At 39.3% G+C, this 22375-nt stretch overlaps 1 protein-coding gene across 1 annotated transcript in view; it reads right to left on the reverse strand.

The window, feature by feature from the left end:
- Nucleotides 1-460: 460 nt before the first annotated feature.
- NDNF (neuron derived neurotrophic factor) overlaps nt 461-22375 on the reverse strand; it is a 30819-nt gene continuing 8904 nt past the window's right edge. Inside the window, exons 2-4 of the mRNA XM_075287140.1 lie at nt 4412-4600; nt 2825-2949; nt 461-2519 (exon numbers count right to left, since the gene is read on the reverse strand). Coding sequence (XP_075143241.1) covers nt 1120-2519; nt 2825-2949; nt 4412-4599 — 1713 coding nt within the window. The 5' untranslated portion in view covers nt 4600 and the 3' untranslated portion in view covers nt 461-1119. The remainder of the gene's footprint in view (nt 2520-2824; nt 2950-4411; nt 4601-22375) is intronic.

Raw genomic sequence — 22375 nt, forward strand, 5'->3', positions numbered from 1 at the left:
ACTAAATACTACTGTTGAGTGATACAATGTAACACCAACATTCAGCCAGTTTCTATACAGCCTATTGAAAGAAATACAATGCCTCTCATTAATAACATCTTGTCATCATAACACCACCTTGAAAAGGTTGAACTGCTTAGTTTTGTGGATTAGACTACAAAGTGCTGTCAGCTACCATGTGTTTTATCTCTTTGTATGCTACTCTTTATACTGGGTGGCCCTTTCTTTTAGCCAACCACAATACAAATGTCTGCCTTGTACTTTGTTTGATCCATAGTCTATTTTCTTCCTGCTATGTGATTTCTTTTACTCTTTTACTGTATATATCTGTTTAATATAACTATATCATATATTTATATATTTTGCACACAAACTGGCATACGACAATAAAACGTGAACAGAAAGTTGACATACAAAGTTCAATCTTGATTTAGTACGTCCGATACTGGGTAAACAAAAGAAATATATAATCTTGTACTTTTAATTATTTTTTTTATGTACATGAATATATGTTTGACAACTTTATACATACAATACATATTTAAAAAATAAACCTGTCTAGTAGGAATGTACAATAGTCAAGGATTTAACAAGAAAAGGAAAGCTCCAGTTAATACTTAGGATCAATCTGTAGTTATCAGGGAATGATTTTTGCAGTTTACAGTCATAAAACATAAACATTTCAGACAAGACTTTATAAAATAATTTACAGATAGTCTATCATCTCTAGATTGGATTTATGCGAGTATGAATAAAGCCAGAGGACTCGCCTTGGCCGTGTATTTAGTAAAATAATTTAGAAGCAGTTCATGCACTGTGTGATGCAACTGAAATCGTCTCTTCTTTTATTCTCCGTTATCTACTATTATTACTTCATCTACCGAGAGTCTGATATTGTGCCTTAGACATGATAGTTGTCTCTCCAAAAATTCCAGAGAAGCAGCAGGATAACCACTTACAAGCAACCACTTCAATATGTAAACAGGAGTATACAAGTTGATACCATTCTACACCACTTTAAGTATTGTGTACTTGACAGGTCACAAGCTCTCTACTACACAAGTAGTCAGTCAGTATGGCCATCATAGGATACTTTTCCCATACAAGTTCACATGGATTCTAACAGAACTTTCTTGTTTTTACGACTTTGCTTTGATATTTGACTGAATGGCCTCCATGACCCATGACATAGACATCCAACATGTAAGACTTCCCAGCCTCGAGGCCTTTTATTGTCTCTGTGGTGACTGCTTTATGTAGGTTCTGACTGTAGAAGTATTTGCAAAGGACTTTCTCTGACTTCTTTCTGGTGTCAGGACCCAAACACTGGTTTTGTTCTCTTTTCTTTTGCTCTTCGCTGTATTCATCATCCACCTCTTTTTTATATACACAATACTTATTTCTTTCCTGTGTTCCCAACCACGCTACAGTGACTGAGGAACATGTACGTAATTTGTCAAAAGCTTTGATTCTTGTATCTTCAGGCAGAGAAGGAAAGGGTTGTTTGTTGAACTTTGACGTTGCCAAGATCTTTAGCATAGAAGCTCCTTTTTTGCTACCTTTAAGTCTGATCAGATATTTCGCTTTAGGTTTTCCTCTTAGTTGAAACTGGCGTACCCCTTCCACACTCTGTGATAACAGCAGTTTCCCATCCCTTCTGACCTGAATTTGGATAGCATCTAAACATGAGTGAACTGAAAAGGTGACTTTTTGGTGAGATGAAACTGGAGCAAATCTTAGGAACTTAGCACCCTTCCTCTTGATGAACACATCAGTAACTTTGCCGTCCTTTAGTTCCACTGTTTTTTGCTTGGCCTCTTCCTTGGTTCGGGCAAATGTACCAACGTAAGCAGTGCTCATATTTGTAGCAGAGTTAACTGCAAACACATCAAAGTAGTACTGGGTGTCAGGTTTAAGATCAGAGACTGTAAATATATTTTTGTTTCCAATGCAGACCTTTTGGAGATCATCCTTTGATTTTGCAGTCATCTGGCGGACCATCTTTGTAGATAAAGTCTTTGATATGAAATTTCGATCCCTGCTAGCGTCGTTTTCTGATGAAAACCCAAAATGGGCAAAGTCAAAGGGACTAAAGTCTAATCCGGGTTTAGGGGCCATCATAAAAGCATCATCTGCATTGATTTTAGCTTCAACGGCACAAAGACTTTTGAAGTTGTGTTCCTTGTTTATTACAACACAGTACTGGATAGGCTGCTTTAATACGGATGATGTAGGTGTTGGTTTCCATGCCAGGGTGACAGTGGTCCTTCCAAGTGATGTTACATCGACTCTTGGATCATAGGGTAGTTCTGGGTATGGCTGATCAGATTCTGGCGTAGTTGTGGCATAAACTTTAAAATGAGTGTCCTTTTCTGTTGAAATTAATTCCAGTTGATACAAACCAGATGGTGAATTTGTAGATACAAAGTATTCCACGTCATTGCCTTTATAAGAGAACAGCTCGGTGCCTTCTTCATTCATAATCTGCTGCTTTTGCTGCTCCAGAGGTTCAGGCTCACCTGCAAAGTCAGACATAGGAAAATAGATCAGGGTACGTGTTATTACAGAGAAATGCAAGTCTGCAATTTGAATACCTGACCTTGCGTAATTGTCATCACTTCTGAACTCAACATCTGCTTGGAGACATGAATCAGCAATGCAAAAAAATCAAACTGTGCTCACAGGGAAAAAAAGCTGAAAGTACATGCAAAACTAATGGGTTCTTGTCTACAAAAGGATTTAGAAATCACATTTTATGCTGATAGTAGCTCTGAGAAACCAAAAAGTTACTTAAAAAAACAGAATAAATGGTGTATATTATTACCTGATCCTTCCCCGCTAGCTTCCTCAGGTAGTTCCTGTAGAGTAAGCTTCCACTCTAGAGGTGCGTCACATGGAGTGACAATGACTGACAGAGGGGTGTTATCTTCTTCTACCACAAAAAAATACCTGCAATAAAAATAGGTCATTTCATTTTGACATTACTGGAAAAATCTACGTAAAAGACAATTCCTCTGTTTGCTCAATGTTTTTCCAGAATATACTATATACAAATATTAGTGTCCTATAGCAATCACAATCAGATGTCTTAAAGGGGCTTTTTAGTTGTATCCATGGGTTGCCCAACCACTTGTCAAAACAAGGGACTTTTAATACTTGGGTGGCTTTCCAGTGGGACCCCTACTTCCTTGTCAAACTTCAATGTTTATGCTAGTTTTCCTGCAGCTGGGAAAACAATAGCAGTCTGTCATGAATTAACACAATGGTATTCTGGTGGTATTGACAAACTAAACAAAAGATTACATAGGGAACGATTAGATAGATAGATAGATAGATAGATAGATAGATAGATAGATAGATAATAAATGGATAGATAGATAAATAGATAGATAGATAGATAGGAGATAGAGAGAGAGATAGATAGATAGATAGATAGATAGATAGATAGGAGATAGAGAGATAGATAGATAGATAGATAGATAGATAGATAGATAATAAATGGATGGATAGATAGATAGATAGATAGATAGATAATAAATGGATGGATAGATAGATAGATAGATAGATAGATATGCAGATAGATAGATAGATAGATTAGATAGATAGAAAATAAATGGATGGATAGATAGATAGATAGATAGATAGATAATAAATGGATAGATAGATAAATAGATAGATAGATAGATAGATAGATAGGAGATAGAGAGAGAGAGAGAGAGAGAGAGATAGATAGATAGATAGATAGATAGATAGATAGATAGATAGATAGATAGATAATAAATGGATGGATAGATAGATAGATAGATAGATAGATAATAAATGGATGGATAGATAGATAGATAGATAGATAGATAGATAGATATGCAGATAGATAGATAGATAGATAGATAGATAGATAGATAGATAGATAGAAAGATAGATACTGAAAATCAAAAATAGAAGTAGAAAAGCTCTATGGGAGGTCTGAAAAGATACTAAATGAGTAAATAAAGTAGACCAATTTTTTGCTCTTATCTTCCAATGTGCTCACTGATCTTAGATTTTGTAGAAAGATAGATAGATGTCCAAACAAAGACAAGCACTCCACAGATGAATGTTTAAAAAGTGAGGTTTTGTTGACGCAAACAAGCAATGTTGAGACAATAAAACCTCACGTTTCACTATTCATGTGTGGAGCAACAGTTAATTTCTTTGGATGGATGGATGGATGGATGGATAGATAGATAGATAGATAGATAGATAGACAGACACAAGACAAATTAATAGATAATGAAACATGAGATAGATAGATAGATAGATAGATAGATAGATAGATAGATATGACATAGGTGGTCAGTTCATAGCTATATTGATAGATTTATTAGTGAACTGGTCTTTAAGGTTTTGTTATTCATTTCATAAAATACATTACCTTTTAGGGTTATCTCTAAATAGATAACCGCTGATCTCAGCTCCATCTGGAATTACAGATGAATCATGGAACAGGGCTTTATCTTTGATCTGCATCTGAAACAATTCTTCATCTCTTGTTGGCAATTTTTGCCCTTTCAAACAAACCGGCAATAGGACTAATGTGATGTACCAGTGAGACAGCAACATCCTGAGGAAACAATAGAATAACATCAGGATCTTTCATATTTTTGTATAACATTCCGTACAAAATCTAGTCAAACAAAAAAAAAAAAAATTCTGCAATGTGGGGCCTTAGCCTAAAAGTTAGACAGACAAGACAATCTTAATCTGTGGCAAGTTTATCTGGCACATCTCATAACTGTAATTTAACTTCACTTATTTATTGGCTTAATTTTCATGAAAATATGTGCCAAAATTTTGGCACTTTTTTTGGTCCATCCTATTGTCTTCTAGACCTTGCCCCTTTTCTGCTAGTCTCTACCCTCTGGTCGCACAATTTGTAAAAGGCTGAGGTCCTACATTGTGGAAGTGCAGTGTTTTTGACAGCCTTTTTTTTAGCTGTGTTTTGCTACGTGAGGCCTTAGCCTAAAACACATAGTAAATGTGGTGCAAGACATTTTTGGTGAAAATTACACCCGAATTGTGGTCCATTTTTATTAGTAAATGATTCCCATTGCATGAACTCAGTGGTAGCCGTATTGTTATCTTGTCCTCACATGGGATGCATGAAATGCCACTGATGATACAAACAACACAATACTCTGTCACCAGTAGCACTCAACTCCATAGTGTAGACACTTCAAGCACTGACAAGTATAATAAAGAAGGAAGCAGGCCATGCACAACCTGGATGTAACTCAAGAATCACTTGACTGAAGCTGAGTACCAGCAGCTTCCTTGTACCCTTGAGCTATATAAAGTCTCACAATGTAATAACATGGATATATCGAACAGGGTCACTTTTTCTACTAAATATCATTGAAGAAGAAGAATCGATTTAAAGAAGAATATTTGGTTTAATGTGTGTGTATATTTGGACCAAGATATATATGTATATGCATGTTTATAAACCAACTTGGCGTATGTACAGTAGGTAAGGAAGCAAATACTGCTAAGGGCTCGTTCACATCTTTGCCCGGTCTCCGTTCATACAGGTTTCTGTTTCCTGCACAAAACAGTGTAAGTGACGGAAAGCTGCAGGACTCTTTCAAACCCATTCGTTTGAATGGGTTTGAAAGATGGCCGGCCGTGAGCGGCAGTGAGCATTTTATGCTCTCTGCGGCGAAACAGTTTTTTTTTTAAACCGGACACAGAGTCGGACATGCAGTACTCTTTGTCCGATTTTAAAAAAGCGGTTTCGCGGCGGAGAGCATAAAACGCTCACCTGCACTCACGGCTGGACCCCGTCTGACATGCGGTCTGACGTGAACACAGCGTCAGATGTAGGAATGTCAAATCATGATGGCATTATCCGTATGTGTGATCCTTTTATGTGGATTCTCCATTTTGCAGAAAATCAACCAGGGGGAAATCCCTTTCTTGACTCTGAGATTTGGTTATATAAATGCTATTTTGGCCTCCAGGGTAAATGATGACTAAAAATACGCACAATATACAGTTTATTCAGTATACATGGCGTTGCATTGTTGCATAATGACTGCAGGTCAAAATGATCATAACATTTCATTGCAACTTAATTACCAGACATGGGCAAACTTCACAAGATTGATTTCTGCAAATATTCATGAGGTTCACCCGTCCGCTTCATTTTTGTCCAACTTGTTTGGTATGAACCGGAAGTTCAAACCCCAGGGTAAAATAAGTTCAGACCCCAAAGTACATGGTTGAACTTAGCATTCTAGTTTCAATCCTTGGGGAACCTGAAAAACGGAAACCCTAACCACTTAAAAAGCAGTTATAAGTGGAAAACTTCGGACCCTATAGACTTTGATGGGGTCTTCCAAGTTACCGCCCGATTTCTGCCGGAAATGCAGAGAGAAAAGTCCTCTTTGTAGGGTTTTTCTCTCCTCTGATTTTAAGTGGAATGGGAGACGGAATCTCATACTGAGACTCTAACGCTAGTGTGAACCTAGCGTGAATTACCCAAACAACACCATGTCATGACATTCAAAATAAAGGTTTGCTGTCCCTAAAATGGACAGTGCTAATATCCCATACAGAAAAAAAAAAGAAGTAGATTTTTACTGTATAAATCCCCCTTATTTAATAGGCACAACTTTAATTATAGGATTACTCAGACCAAAGCCTCACTCCTTAAATTCTTTGGCTGAATAATCCACTTAAAAGACTCAAACCTCAATATGATGAAGAAACAATCTCTGCATCATTTTCACTCTGCTTTTTATCTATGTCATTTTTATGAGATTTGTAATTCCCATTTTTTTTAAATATATTACCTCCTCAAAATGGTATTTATACTTTAAAATTACCTTTGAAGCTTATATCTCGCAGCCATTCAGAAAAGTGGTGTTCACAGAAGAGATCTTTGACAGTTTAAGTCTAAGACTACATGGCCACTTTGACAATGAGGCATCACAAGAGCAAAGATTGTGCTGTAACCTTTATCATAGGCAATGAAAATTAAAGTGACCAACGTTCTGTGGCATTAGCTGTGATGAAGGCAATGCTAACCTACGATCACTGGCCACATCATGGGGCCAATGCAAGGCATAACAAGTTGAAAATTTTGTTGAGGCGCATTTGATTTTGCTCAAAAATTTTGACTTCCTCATCACTTTTCAAAAAAGTGGGTGGAATAGGGCAAGATTCTAGGCAGACCCATCAGATTTGCTAAAACTTATCCCAAGAGTGTGTCACACCAGAAATCTATGCCAGCCCCTGACTGGCAGAGATTTAATTTTGGACATGTGACAATCCTGTGGTTTGCCAAAATTATTAAGAGGTCGGAGCTTCAACTTTTGTGACTCTTGCACCGTTACGCAAATGGATTAAGACTGGCACAAAAAGCACCAGCACCCATCAGACTCAAAGTGTTTTCCTGCCAAAAACACTGTGTATCCCAAACCTTTAGGGGTAGTAAATCAACATTTAATGGTAGATCTGAAAAACTGACTACAGGTGTTTCCATGTTCACCCTTAAAAGGTGGATGCAGTGTTAAGTTGATGACACCTGTCCCTATTCCTGGCCACATCTTATCTCCTCTCTTCACTGTGGTTGACATATAATGGAGTCTTCTGTCAACTCTTCAAAGTGCATTTAGGTGCAGAACCCTGATAAAGTCTAGAACAGTGCCTTGATAAGTGCCTCTGTCATCCCTACATGTAAATCCAGAGATAACATTGTGCAGCTTAGTCTTCAAAGTACACAGCTGGCCTAAACTGTACATCACCCAAGCTCGCTCACTATCTTTTTACTGAAACCAAGAAGTGGAGGGCTGGTAAAACCATTACCGTGCAATCACAGAATCGAGTTTCACCTGTAAAACTCAGTCTACATGTTAGCCAGATTTACCCACCATGAGCATCATGTCGGGAAAGGGAGTCCTAGCATTGAAGTTATATATGCGCCTAGGAGTTTTTATCTCCCAGGGACATACTGTATCATACTGATTATAGTACAGTGACAGGATCTCACCGGGAGGCAGGGACTCCTAGCAATATAGATAATTGTATTGCTAAGAGATCCTCTTCCAGCCTCTGGATCTAATGTCACAAAAACTGGTCATCCCCAGCCAAGACAAAAGATAAAGCAGGACACCTCTTTATAATCAGTACACAGTAGAGATTACCCAACACATTCAAATTCGACCAAACCCTTAAATTTTAGACTGATTCATATATTGTAGATGTATGGGTAGATGCTTACTCATCATATGAAACTCATCTGTTGAAGGAAAGAAGGATGAGGTAAAGTATATTAAATTTCAATGCCTAATATTTCGGCTCTCAGGAGAGATATATTGTAATTTACCATCAGAAGTATCTGTCAATATTTTATATAGAGAGAACTCTTGACTAGTGTTGAGCCGATCTTGAGATTTCAAGATCGATTTTAAAATCCGATTTCCGATCATTTTCCAGCTGATCTCGATCCTGATCGCGATCGTGAAATTTGCTCGATCGCAGATCGGAATCCGATCTTTTCCGAACCCGATCCTCAACCCTAGTCAATGCTTCTCTATGGGAAAAGTCACTTTTAGGGTTGAGCCAATCTTGAGATAACCTCCGATCTCGATCCCGCTGGAAAAGATCGGGTCGGAATTCCGATCGCGATCGTGAAATTTACTCGATCGCCGATCGAAATCCGATCTTTTCCAATCCCGATCGCACAACCCTACTCTTGACCCATTGAAAGGGACCTTTAGCTCTAAAATGTGTATTGCCTTCCAATAGTAAGAAGATCCTTGTGCTGCTCCTCACAACTTTATGAATCACATTTAATTTGGTCAGTCTGTCATGGATGATAAATGTTGTGTTTACCAGCTATGTTAGAAATGTACAAAAAAATAGTGTAAACCACCTGAGGCACATTAAACTGAAGCTTCTAGACAGACTACCCACTCGGGAAAGTTAGGGGACCTTTTTTTGCAAGCTCCTGCATAATAACTTTGACATCTGTCAGCCATCGGATTGTTGGGATGAAGAGTAGACACTTCAAGAGGCTTGAGATGACAGCTGTGGATGAAAAGAAGCTCCAGTATACTCCTGCTTAATTCTTAACTTGATGCTTATTACTGAGATAAACCAGGTAAGTGTTAGCATTGAAAAAAACAAACTGCACCTTGTAAGGAGTTATAACTCTCCTTTAATGGACATTCATTAAATCATTGTGGGGCATTTACTAAGCAGAAAGCTCCAGAATCCTGGTGTAATATGCACCAAAAACTGCCTTGAACCACATTTCTCAAGTGTTTCAAAAAGGTGTCCATCTGGCTTAGATCCATCAGAAGTTATGTGATAAAGTTCTGCAAGCCCAACTTCTTTGTTTGCCAATTTCATCTGGTGATGAACATCAACAAACCCCTTTGTACTTAATGGGTCCTTTGGGATCCATTTGTGTATATCATTATTTTTGTCATGAAACAGACCATTTTTCCATTCTTTTGGTCCTTCTCAGAAGAATGATCTTCTCAGCACACATTTGATAGTAGTGAAAAAAGAGCCACATTCAAAGATAGGTGATAATGTCTGAAAGTATAACATTTAGATATGAACAAAGTCTACCTATTTCAGTTTTTATAAGCAGTAGTCATTATGTAGTCATATGACTAGGAGACCCTCTATTGTGTCTTTATGGTATTTGATATTATCATCATCCTGTCTGCAAAACCTCTCGAAGGGTATGTCCACACTGCATAGAAATTCAGATGAAAAAATGATCCATAAATGAGCATCAATATTTGCCCTATTTATATGCCCTATTTATATCCTGTGGCTTTCTCCCTGGCCAATGAAAGAGGTGAAAGCCGTGTCAATTTACACCGTGGAATTAAAATCCATACCACAGGTTAATTTTCCCTACAGGTTTACTTAATTTAGGATGGATGAGATTTCTTAAATTGCATATTACACTAAATGTTACTATAAAAATCAGTCTAGTACCAAACAATTACTAGAAGATAGTGAGGAGAGGAAGTAGGGGGATGAAGCTGCAGATTGTCACTCAGTGTTTATACATGATATATCTCATTGAAACACTTAATGAGAATTTGCAGCCTCATCTCATTGACAGATCACATATCAATGCTCTTATATCACACTAGAAATTTGCCCAAACCCGAATAGAGTGATATACAGAAAACTATGCAGACAATACTTAATGTTTTTGGCTGCACTATATCTACATCTGCCTAGAGCAAAGTGTCATGTTTCAGTAAGGCTATGAGATTACTGTCATTGGTGCAGAAGAGTAGATGTCAACATCTGTGAACCACATATAGTATTGTATAATAGTTCAGATTATATAACATATGGAACATTCTGTAGATATAAATATATGGAATTAGATACAAATATAAAAAGTTGTTTTATGTCATTGCTTTAAGTCTGACCTGTAAAAACCTTGAAGGCCACTTGTACTGTGGGAATATTTCATGAGATTGATAAAGCATAGCGGTGTTAATCCACTAATATTCCTTTAAACAATCAAAGACATATCTCAAGTAGTGAAGCAGAACTGCGTGACTGTGCTAAAGCTTTCCCCCCGTCATATTTCCTATATGAGCTTTAAAACTTCATTACAGGCTGTGATGTTCTTTGCACGGATTTCAGCGCCCTCAGATATGTCAGGTGTCCTTATATTTCCATCACACAGTCTATATGACAGAATTCTATAATCCTCTTTTATACCGGAGGTCTAATTAATAGAATGAAGAAAAAACATTCAGCGCCTGTCTGGTCATTGTGCATTAGGATTTTCCTCTCGTTTTTTTTAATCCTGATTAAAGACAAGGGGGAAAGATTTTAAATGGGTTTCATTTGCAAGACACAAAATGAATACTGATACTCTGCCTTTGTATAGTAAGATGTGCAGGGCAAACAAAATGCTGTATTTGAGTAATCTGAATCATTGAGTTTGTTGACCACATACTAAATGGGATTGAACCTTTAGGCAAATCCATTTTTCTAGAAGTTTCGCTAAATGATCGTAGGGTATCCAGCTATTGGGACCCCTAGCACTGAACTGTAATGTGTAGGGGAATCTGATGGCGAGTGTTTGATTCTCAGGCAGTACCATGTCAGGACAAATGGAGTGTGGCAAGGTACCAAATGACATCACTAGATGTTCCATATAATGTATAGACACGTTATCATTATGAGGGTTCATTAAAGAGGTATCCTCGTCTCAGTCTTTCATGGCTGTGATGAAAATACCTGGTTTCTTTCCACCCGAGGTGGAAACATAGTAGTTCGGCACTGCTTCTATATATCCCATATAGGTAAATAGGATTCACGTAATCATTGTAGCTTTCTGTGTACTGTTTTTCAATGGCAGTTATGGCAACTGTTGAATTTGGCTATTATGGCCCCATATTCCCATCTCATCCATCGCTGGCTGAGATGCGAATACCCCTTGAAGGGCGACAACATATGAAATATCTACATTTATGACTAACATTGTGGATGTTATGATTCTGTATATTTATATTTATTATACTTATTCTGGCCTCCATTAATGACCATGGAAGACCATTGATGACCATCAATTACATGGGAGAGACAATATAAAATTGGCAAAATATATGTGTATTTTATACAATATTTTCAGTAGTGATCATTTCGATGTTTGACAATATAACTTTATGTCCATCATTAACATTGTTCTGCAGTTTACATATATAATTTCTCTATGTGAAATGTTGAGAAACTTTACAAATACATTTCATTACTTTTCTTCAGACTTCAGAGCTGAAATCACCCAGCATTCCTTAAGTTAATGTCTCTAAAGAGTTTGTACCGTTAACTTGCCAAATTGGACGATAGCTAGGGGCATACTAGTGTGACCCCAAAAATCAAAGGTCATAAGTCCCTTATGAACCATATAGCCACATATATATATATATATATATATATATATATATATATATATATATATATATATATATATATATCAATAGATACACTTAATAAATACATTTTCTTGCTGGTTCTGTATCTATAGAGTATTCTAACTGGCAAGTTACTATCCTAATACCCAAATTGTCAGTCCATCCCTGGCACCAGCAGTGTCACTTATACCTATTTTTAGCATCAGTCGAAAATCGTTCTTAACTTGTCACCATGTCTGACATGTCTGTTTTAGTTTACTTGTATATTCCATATTATTATTATTATTAGTTCAGAAAAGCTATTCTTTGAACATTGTATTGTGCTGTTCCTCTGTTATACCTCCCAAAATATTGGGATATATTGACAAGTGGTTGGTATCATTGCCCTTATTAAAGGGGTGTGCCCCTTCGCAATCTGTCAGCACTGGATAGTATAATATTGTATAGGGAAGCCCCTGCCCCCAATTGGTATCTTAAAAGAGGAATAGGGGAATGCCACATAACAGAGATAAAAGATGTCCCATATTTGTTATTTCCTAAAGCCTTACCAGTATCTACTAACACCCTTCTTAAAAGCAAGACTGAACCATAGAAACCCATCGCTACTATACATATGTAGACTATATGAAAGTACTACAGCTACTATTATTTATGATGATGATAATCCCTACTTTATTTTCTTCCTTTTTATGTCACCAGCCTTTACATTCCAATATGTGTTTTCAAATTCAGGGGAGATTTTTAGTCATAGGGAAACAAGGTCTAATATAAGGATCAATTTACCTAATAAAAGAAACCCAAAGTACTATAATCTCTTTTATGGGAGCCCTGTACTGCTACATGAGTTTATGGGACGCAGCATTCAATGTTATATAGCCAGCCATGTGCGCACACACACAAAAAAAGAACGGCATCCTAACGTATGCCAAAGCCATTGTTACAATAATAAAATCTAATGAAATTAAACTTAACAAAATTACCCTTCCTGACTTGATCTGGATAAAACATTCACCACAGTACAACACTGTCATCAAGTTAAAGAGACGTGATTGTAATTTATGGCCTCCAATTCATCTGCTGAAGCTGAAACAATGCATCTGGAAGAAATAAAACCCTGCGCTTAATTACAGGGAGCAGAGCACCCATGATTGCAAGTTAGCAAGCCGAATCTTAAGGATCCACACTGGCACAAGGCAGAGGATGGGTGGTGCTTAAGAGTAGACTTTGTCAGAAGCATTACATTCTAATCCTCAAGATTTATATGCTGAGAAGCTTTTTCAAGTCGAATTTAAAAGCTGTTTTGCTGCCACCGCTGCAAGCAAATGGCAAAAGTGTTTATCATTCGTCAGCCAGACAATGAAGTCAGATGAATATAGTATGTCATATACAACCACAGCATCAGCTGACTTGTAACACTATGAAAATCTACACTGCATATCCACTCTAGGGTTGATCCTATACTTGGACCTAAGTCTAATCACTATTAATGTCATGCTGTGAAACATATCTACATGTGTATAGTATACAGAATTATAGAGTTACTGCATCTTTCTGCAATTGGTATAAAATATTGTGATAACTGGACTGTGCCTTCTTGTGCTGCAAATAATCCACAAACAGTATCAGCTCTTTTTTGTGCCAGAGTCTAGTACATTTTAAGCCAGAAGGGGGATGGATTGGGACTGGCATAGGAAACACCAATCTCAATAAATTCCCCACTCTGTGTCTAGACATAGATGGATGGCAACTATACTATAAATAGACAGCTATTACAAAGTCTGCGCCTGTACTCCTTGTGTAACGCTGTAAACCAAAATGATGCGGTAAGTTTTAAGATCTATGGAAAACCACAAAAAGTGAATAAACTGTATTAAATAACAAACTCAGATCTCTTGTTTGGATACGCTCAGTTCTGCTACATCTGGGTGTAAACATAATCTGATAATTCTCTAAATATTTCAGCCTGAGTAATGGCTCATACACAAGTGGTGAAGGTTTTGGAGGAATGTCGGCTCACATAGCTTTCATTGTACATAACCTTAGCTCTGTTTGCTATTGGTTTGCACCTACTTGGAGAACAATAGGCTGTTCTCAAAAAAGATTGTCAAGTGACCGATTGTACAAAACTCTATAGAAAGATGCAACACCCTTTCATGTCACAAAGGCAATGAATATGAAAGTCAATGGGAATTTCTTTAATGTAGGACTTAAAGATAAGATGTAATGTGTTAACATAAATTATGGTGGACCTTCTTTATGTAAACTGTATGGCTTCATACACATAACCAAGTGCTATCTTCTGTTGTTCTGTTGGTCATGTGCATGAAGCGCAATAGTATACTGTGCATTATATAATAGTAACACGCAGTGGCATAACTAGGATGGCGGGACCCCGTGGTGAAATTTTGACATGGGGCTTCCCCCCCACCGATGCTGAAAACCCCGACCGAGCCCCTCTCCCCCCTGAATACCTGCGCACTCTATTATGCACCATAGTGGCCCTTGCACACAGTATTATGTTCCATATTGGCCCCTGCACACAGTATTATGCTCCACTGAGAACACCCATGAACAATTATTATACTCTTTTCAGACTCCAGAGTATAATAATCAGAGGCCAAGATGGGATACCAACATAAAAAATACTGTTACTGACCTATCGATGGCTCAGCTGTACTCCTGGTGTCGGCCATCTTCAATGACGTCCGGGACGTTACATGACCCAGGACGCAGGCCCCGGTCATGTGACATCAGGGACGTCACAAAAGTAGGCCCGAAGCCCTGAGAGATAATAAATGTCCCAGGCCCTGTGGCAGCCACTACCGCTGCTACCCCGGTAGTTACGACCCTGGTAAGACACTGATACTATACTATCTGCTCTGTCTCTGTAAGTAGGGGGTACTTATAGCTTTATAAATGATATTGTATTACATGGTGTTAGTTCTTTCATGTTTGCTTATAAAGAGTTTGCACTTCATATACAGTATTGTATAGGGCTAGGTTCACATCTGTGCTTATACAATTATTTCCATTTAACTTCTCCATTATAGGATGAGAAGGACAGAAGTAATAGAGGTTTCTGGGCCTGTCATTTCATGGACACCCCTCATGCATAATGGACTTCATTGGCTATAATAAGGTTTATCGGATTTCTATCATGGTGTAATTTTACTGGAAAACATGGTGAAGAAACTGCAAATGTGATAATGGTAGGATTAAAGAAAGTTTTTTTTGTTTTTTTTTAATACGCCCACTGACTATTTGATGTACATTACTGACTCTCCCCCAAAGGCAGATACCAGTAAAGATAAGTGTTGAGCAGTTTTGTTATGATAAGCCTCTGCTAGAAGAGTATGAAATGGCTTTCTCCCCTCTCCCTGTTCAAGACACATGCACAGTATGGCCGAATGTGCCATTCTATGGGGGATTGGCTGAGATAATTATTTTAACAATGAGTTACATCAGAGGCCCATATAGCTTTAGCCATGTTTTGAGTGATTTCTTCATGTCTCTGGGAGCTCCTGGTATCTCTTGCATTTGTTTAGATTGTTCAGCTTCCTGCTATGTAACTTCCTCATTAACCCCTCTAACATTACTTTCCCCCTTTCCTCATTCCCTCCCTCCTCTCTCTCTCTCTCTCTCTCTCTCTCTCTCTCTCTCCCTCTCTCCCATACACCCCCACCCTGTCTTTCTAGCTATCCCATCCACTAATAGCCCTTCCCTACCTACTCAGCCCAGCCTCTGACCCCATTATATAGTTACCTTCCAGGCTTCTTCCTGTGGGATGGTCCCTCCTTTTTTACTGATTCCTCAGGCGCATGCTTTTCTTGAAGTACTGTTTTGTTGTTTGCAGTGATGATCCGCCTCTACTGTGTATACATGGGAGCAGTAGAGTAGACAGGGCCGGCGTCAGCGCACGGCATAGTCGGGCAAGTGCCGGGGCCCACAGAGCCTCTGGGGGCCCCCCGGCACTTGCCTGTCACGATTTCAGCTCATCGGCGTCCGTCCGCCGATGAGCTGGAATACATACGCGATTAAAGCAGGAGCTGTGAGTTCAGCTCCTACTTTAAAGCTCCGGCCCGGCTTGCGTGTGTAGGCGCGATGACGTCATCACGCCTACACACGCAAGCCGGGCTGCAGCTAAGCAGGAGCTGAACTCACAGCTCCTGCTTTAATCGCGTATGTGACTGGAGAGAGAAGCGTCGGGGGATCGATGGAAGGTGAGTGATGGAAGGTGAGTGTAAGTGTTTGTTTTGTATTAAATATAAAGGTGGAACATAATGAAGGGGACCCATGAAACTGGGGGGCAAATGAAGGGGAGGGGGGAACGGCATGACACTGGAGAACATGAAGGTGGTGGGGAGAGAACGGCATGAAACTGGGGACAAAGATGGAGGGGGCCCAATGAAACTGGGGGGCAAATGAAGGGGAGGGGGGAACAGCATGACACTGGGGCAGATGGGGGGTGGAACAGCATGACACTGGGGCAGATGGGGGGGTGGAACAGCATGACACTGGGGCAGAGACGGGGGACATGAAACTGTGGGCAGATGAAGGGGGAGAATGTGATGAAACTGGGGACAGAGATGGAGGGGGGACATGAAACTGGGAGCAAAGGAAGGGTGTATATGAAACTGGGGGAGAGATGGAGGGGGGCATATAATTTACGGGTGACTGTAGGAGGATTGTACTGTGTGGGAGCACATGATAAATGAATGAGAATGGGTGGAATCAACAAAAGTGGGTGGAGCCAAATTTGCCGCGGCGCGCAGAGCGCGCCACACATTTTACTCCTCTTTCTTCTCTTTAAAAATTGGGAGGTATGGCGTTGGTGACGCCACACTCCTGCATGACGTCATTTGCTTCATCTGCGACGCACAGTGTCTCGACTCCCCCCGCCTCCTTTACAAGGGGGCCCACTGAGGCTCTGTCGCCCAAGGGTCCATAAAAACCTGGAGCCGGCCCTGAGAGTAGAGGTGGATTATTGGCAGCAGTGCACAGAGCAGCACTTGGAAAACAGGGCGCACCTGCAGGAGGAGCTGTCCTGCAGGAAGAAGCCTGGAAGGTAAGTATGATGGGGTGGGTGAGGGGGAGTAGTAGTGACAATCCATTTCCAGAAATGGGGAAAATGGATCAGCTGAAAATGGACTGGATAAACAGAAAATGTCCCTGAGGCGGTCACATGACTGCTGCACAAATATGGGTATATATACATTTTGGATTGATTAATTAATTAATTTAGAAAGTTGGAAGTGGGAGGAGGTTTAGATTAGTGTAAGGATTTCCAGTTATCCCGGACAACCCCTTTAAACCCTACATTTTGCCTGTAATGGCAAAGGAAATGAGCAGAGGATGCCAACATCCAGCAGAAATAAGGTATTTGCCAAGGATCTAAGGAACCAGGGGTGAAGCAATCAGCTGATCGCCATGTTGCCCATAAGGATTGTCTGTGAGGAGACCACATGTTCTCCAAACTAAGCTGGGCAAAAGAAATGCCAGTTTTTCAATAATATGCAATTAGCCTTTTCTTCTTAGTTTACTCTGCAACATAGTGCATGAGTACTGTATATTCAGCTCCTATTCCCCAGCTTCTATACTGCCTGTACTGAAGTCTGACTATGACAGATCCCTGGCATCTTCTCAGTATGTAAACCATACACTAAGTATTGGTTGACCACTGCAAGGCGTTCTATCTCATTATGATTTTTATATAAAACAGGCAAAATTTTACAGCCTTAAATATATGTGTGATGTATAATTATACTATATATATATATATATATATATATATATATATATATATATATATATATATATATATATATATATATATATAGTGTTCCACAGTGAGATATAGGCAGTGGTTTTACTGCTTGTATTTAATGCAGCTGTTTCTAGCACAGACATTCCACGCGGAGCAAACAGGATGTGCATGAGCTCAGATCATTTCCTGTTGGTTGTATAAACTTTGTTTATTACATAAACTAATATTTAGCATTGTGATACTGTTATCAGTTTCAGCAGTTTATAATAATAATACACAGACAAGATTATGCTCTAGAAAATACTTGCACATTGCTGACAGTTGTGTGGTAATGACATTGGGGATTTACTAAAGTGATCTCTATAGGTCTAATGCACCATCTGAGATTTACTAATGCAATAATGTGTTGGCTATCTCATTTAATTCTACCCCCATATCCTATAGTATAACAAATGCCAAATTCATGCACAGATTAGAAAAATGTTGTACTCTGAGCCTTATCCAACCAACAGGATTATTTTGTTAAAAGGTTGACTTAAGAAGACATTGTTGTATATTTCCTATTGTACTGCATGCCCATAGTAAAGGGAAGTATTCTCTGTTCAAACCCTTTGTCCCCATTACTCAGATCAGACAGCAACCTATACAGAGTGGCTCTTGCTCTGGATGGCCGATCAGTCTATGACATACACATCGTTGGCCCTTTATTTCCCAATGTGTAAAACTGCATTTCACTTGCAATGGCTGCTGCAGAGAAAATGTATCACTGGCTGCTTGTTAAAATTCAAAACCTTGGGGCCACACGGTGGCTCAGTGGCTAGCACTGTAGCCCTGCAGTGCTGAAGTCCTGGTGTTCAAATCCCGCCAAGGGCAAAAAACCATCTGCTAAGAGTTTGTATGTTTGTATGGATTTCCATACCATGTTCCAAAAACATACTGATAGGGAAAAAAATGTACATTGTGAGGTCCCTACATTAAAAAAAAATCCAAAACCTTGTTTCCCCCAAATCTATTAGGGTAAGTTCATGCAGAGTTTTTTGTATCGGAACCTGAGGCGGAGACCGCCTCAGGTTCCGATCCAAAAATCGGGTCGCCGTAACTGAAAGCTGGTGCGCTGCATCGGCATCCAGCCGCACACTCCGCTCCAGATTAGGCCCAATGAATGGGCCTAGTCTGGAGGGTGGAGTTTCTTCAGGCAAAACCGCGAAGCAATTCGGCCCGAAGAATGAGCATCTCGCTTCTGAGCAGCTCCCATTGATTTCAATGGGAGCCGTCCTTTTGGTCAGGGTTTTGAGGCGATTACGGTCTCAAAACCCTGACCAAAAAACTCAGTGTGAACTTATCCTTATTATCTAGAGCTGTGACATCACCTCCGTACACATTAGGTCTTGCTAAACTTAAAGAGTTATGACAACATTCATCTAATGTGCATGGTCACCTTAACTTACCTGGACTATGTTTTTTTGTTCTTGATATTATCTCAAGTGTTATTGCAGGAATATTGTATGAAAAATGAATGTACATGCAAGTCAATGTATTTCAATAGATTACAATTGTTATGCTACAAGAAGTGTGTGTGTGTGTGTGTGTGTGTGTGTGTGTGTGTCTAGGTTTTTGCAACTTACAACATTATCCAAATAAAATGAATGGGTAAGTTGGCATCATCACGCTACATTCCCACTTGCGCTTTCTTTTACGTTCCTCTGGTCTGTCACAGAACCACAAAAAAGGAAAATGGACAAAATCAGATTCCAACAATGACAGACACAAATGGCGCCTGAGTGATCTCATACGATAATAGAAAATGCTGTATGCTGGATTTATTAAATGCAACTTTTTAAAGTTGGAAAAATTGTTACAATCTCTCTCCAGTACAATCGTAAAGTAACATCTTAGGGTAGAAGTGTTAGACTTAAAAGTAAGCCAAATTTATCAAACATCATGAAATGTTGCAATCAAAAATCTGACTTCAGAAAAACTGACTTTAAGGCTAGGGCCCCATATAGCGAAGTGCAGCATAAAAAAATAAAGCTGAATAAAAATCCACAGCGGAAACACAGTTATAATTGACATGCTGTGATTTTCAAAAACGGAAGCGTTTTTTGAAAACGCATTTTTTCCGCTGTGGATTTTTTTTGCAATATGTGGATAGGATTAGCCAGAATCCCATCCACGTTAGAGGTACTGTAAAATGATGCGATTCACATTGTGGGGCTTCAGTCTAAAAATCCTCTCTTGATAAATCTCCTTGAATGTGCAGCCCCAGAACTGGCGGTTTTGCCTTGCAATCCTTCTATTAACATGCTCCTAAAGTATGTATTGTTATTCTAGCGACAGCTCTCTAGTACTTGCTTGTAAATGTGTGAAGGCACATTGAGAACATAGACAGAAGTGGCTGTAAGTCAGTGTTCTGGAGAACAGCTATATCCTCGTCTTAGATTTGGCACTCCACAAATCAAATCAGGCTTTTGATGTCAGTTCATTTATGTAGCAGGCTGGAAATGAGCTGTACTCCATTAAAGACATAATTCTTCAGAATACGACAGCTGGAGAGGTTACCAAAAAGCAGAAGCATTGAGCCGTGGAGCTGTTTATTTACCGATTTCAGTATTACTTTGCAATTGATAATGTGCGGTATAAACTGTTAACAAAATAGGACTTCTGTATTATGTGCTTATGTCTAATATGTGGCCATTTTATAGTCATTTGCTTTGCATTTACAATAGTGACAGCTCTAGGACAAGTGCTGTGGATTCCTTATGGAGAATCATATATTGTACTCCTGTTTAGCTGAACCTCTTATGATCGGCTGACTTGAACTTGCAGGACCGTAGACCTTTATGATGTTATATGTCCGGTTCATTGCCTGATATAGTAGGTACAAGGTCTATTAGGTTGGTTAATGTTTGCACAGCACCTTCTGCTGCTACTTCTTGGTTGCCCATTGCACTTTAGCGTACCAGGCCCAGAATGTGTGGCAGAAGGGAACATGTAATGGGTTCATTTATCACTGATCATATCTAGCTCAGCAGCATTTCACAGCTGTTCTGAATATGTCTGAACGCAATAACCGTTGTCTGAAAATCATAATAGAGATAAGATCTAAAACTCTGCTTAGGGCTGTAGTGATCTGCACATCAGTGAGACTGTAGCCTGACGCGAACCTAGAAACTTTACCATCTCATATGTTAACCTGAAAAAAGGGTCTGTAATAGCTGTGGATAGACGCTACCTCCCACTTTTAATAGTGTTTGTTTAGGGTGCATGCGTTACTTGTTCTGCCAGTAATGTACCGTGTCTAATTGCAGGGTTTACATTTCCAATTGTATTAATGATGGAATTACATATAATAGTAATTACTTACATGTGTTAAATACAATTTTGTACACCAGAAAGACAAATAAGTGTAACTTTCGCTCACCTTATCTTTACACATATATCACACACCGTATATACTCTATGAACAAAATGATATTTTAGTACGATAATGTATTTGAAGGTTTTTGACTTTTGACTTTTCTAGTTTTACTGTCAACCACTGGCAGTAAAATGCAGGAATTTTAGCATTGCTCATCTAAAGAATTCCTTTTGCTAAATAATCCGCTTAAGAACAGCATTTTATGTAACCAACGCCTTTACATCCCTGCTCAGAATAATGCTCTAAACTGTGCAGAACACAGTCCCTAATGCCAGCATTCCTCACATGCATGTAGCAGAAGAGGACAAGTCCTGTATATGCAGAACACATGAATTAGGTAGATGATCCATAACCACATGTTATACCTTGACTTATTTGCCTTCCAACACAGTGCTAGACTACAAAGATGAAGAGAAATGAAAATACTTGCAAAAACAACTTAAATCTTCTTTTTGAAAACGACGTCCACACCTGTTATTATTGTATGAACTATAATCTTCTGAGAATTGTAAGCATTAATTGTCAGAGTTCATATTATCAACTTAGTGGTTGGAAACCTTCACTTAAGTCAGAATTATTCTCGATTTTGCGTGCCATTCTGGGTCCTTTTAGGATCTCCATCGTCTTTTATGATTTTCTTTAAGACAAGATCAGAACCACTATACCTGATGACGCAAGTCTAGGGTTGAGCGATCGGGATTGGAAAGATCGGATCCCGATCGGCAATCGAGTAAATTTCACGATCGCGATTGGGTTCCGATCCCGCCTAAAAAAGATCGGGAACGGAATTCCGATCCCGATCGCTCAACTTACCTGCACAGAAGTGCTGCTGCTCCTCGTTCTTCTCGCTCCTCTTCTTTTTCCTCCACATGCCTTCAGAGCACCGTGTGTGCCCCTACCTCCCTAGGCTAGTGTTAGAGATGATGGGAATAGGCGGGGCTTGTTGTGGCTTAAGAGAGTGTGGGCGGGTACTGGGAGGGGAGACGTGAGTGATGCACTCACATCTCCCCGCCCACCCTCTCCTAAGCAACAACAAGCCCCGCCTACTCCCATCATCTCTAACACTAGGCTAGGGAGGTGGGGGCATGCACGGCGCTCTGAAGGCATGTCAATGAGAGAGGACCGAACCGAGATGACCGGACTGAGAAGAACAGGGAGCGGCAACGGCAGAGGATCGTTTTAAAAATCCGATCTTCAATAATTAAAAAAAATCCCATTGACTTGCATTGGGATCGGAGTTGGGATTGGGAT

Source organism: Leptodactylus fuscus, chromosome 1 (assembly GCF_031893055.1).
Source record: "Leptodactylus fuscus isolate aLepFus1 chromosome 1, aLepFus1.hap2, whole genome shotgun sequence".
NCBI classification, from domain to species: domain Eukaryota; kingdom Metazoa; phylum Chordata; class Amphibia; order Anura; family Leptodactylidae; genus Leptodactylus; species Leptodactylus fuscus.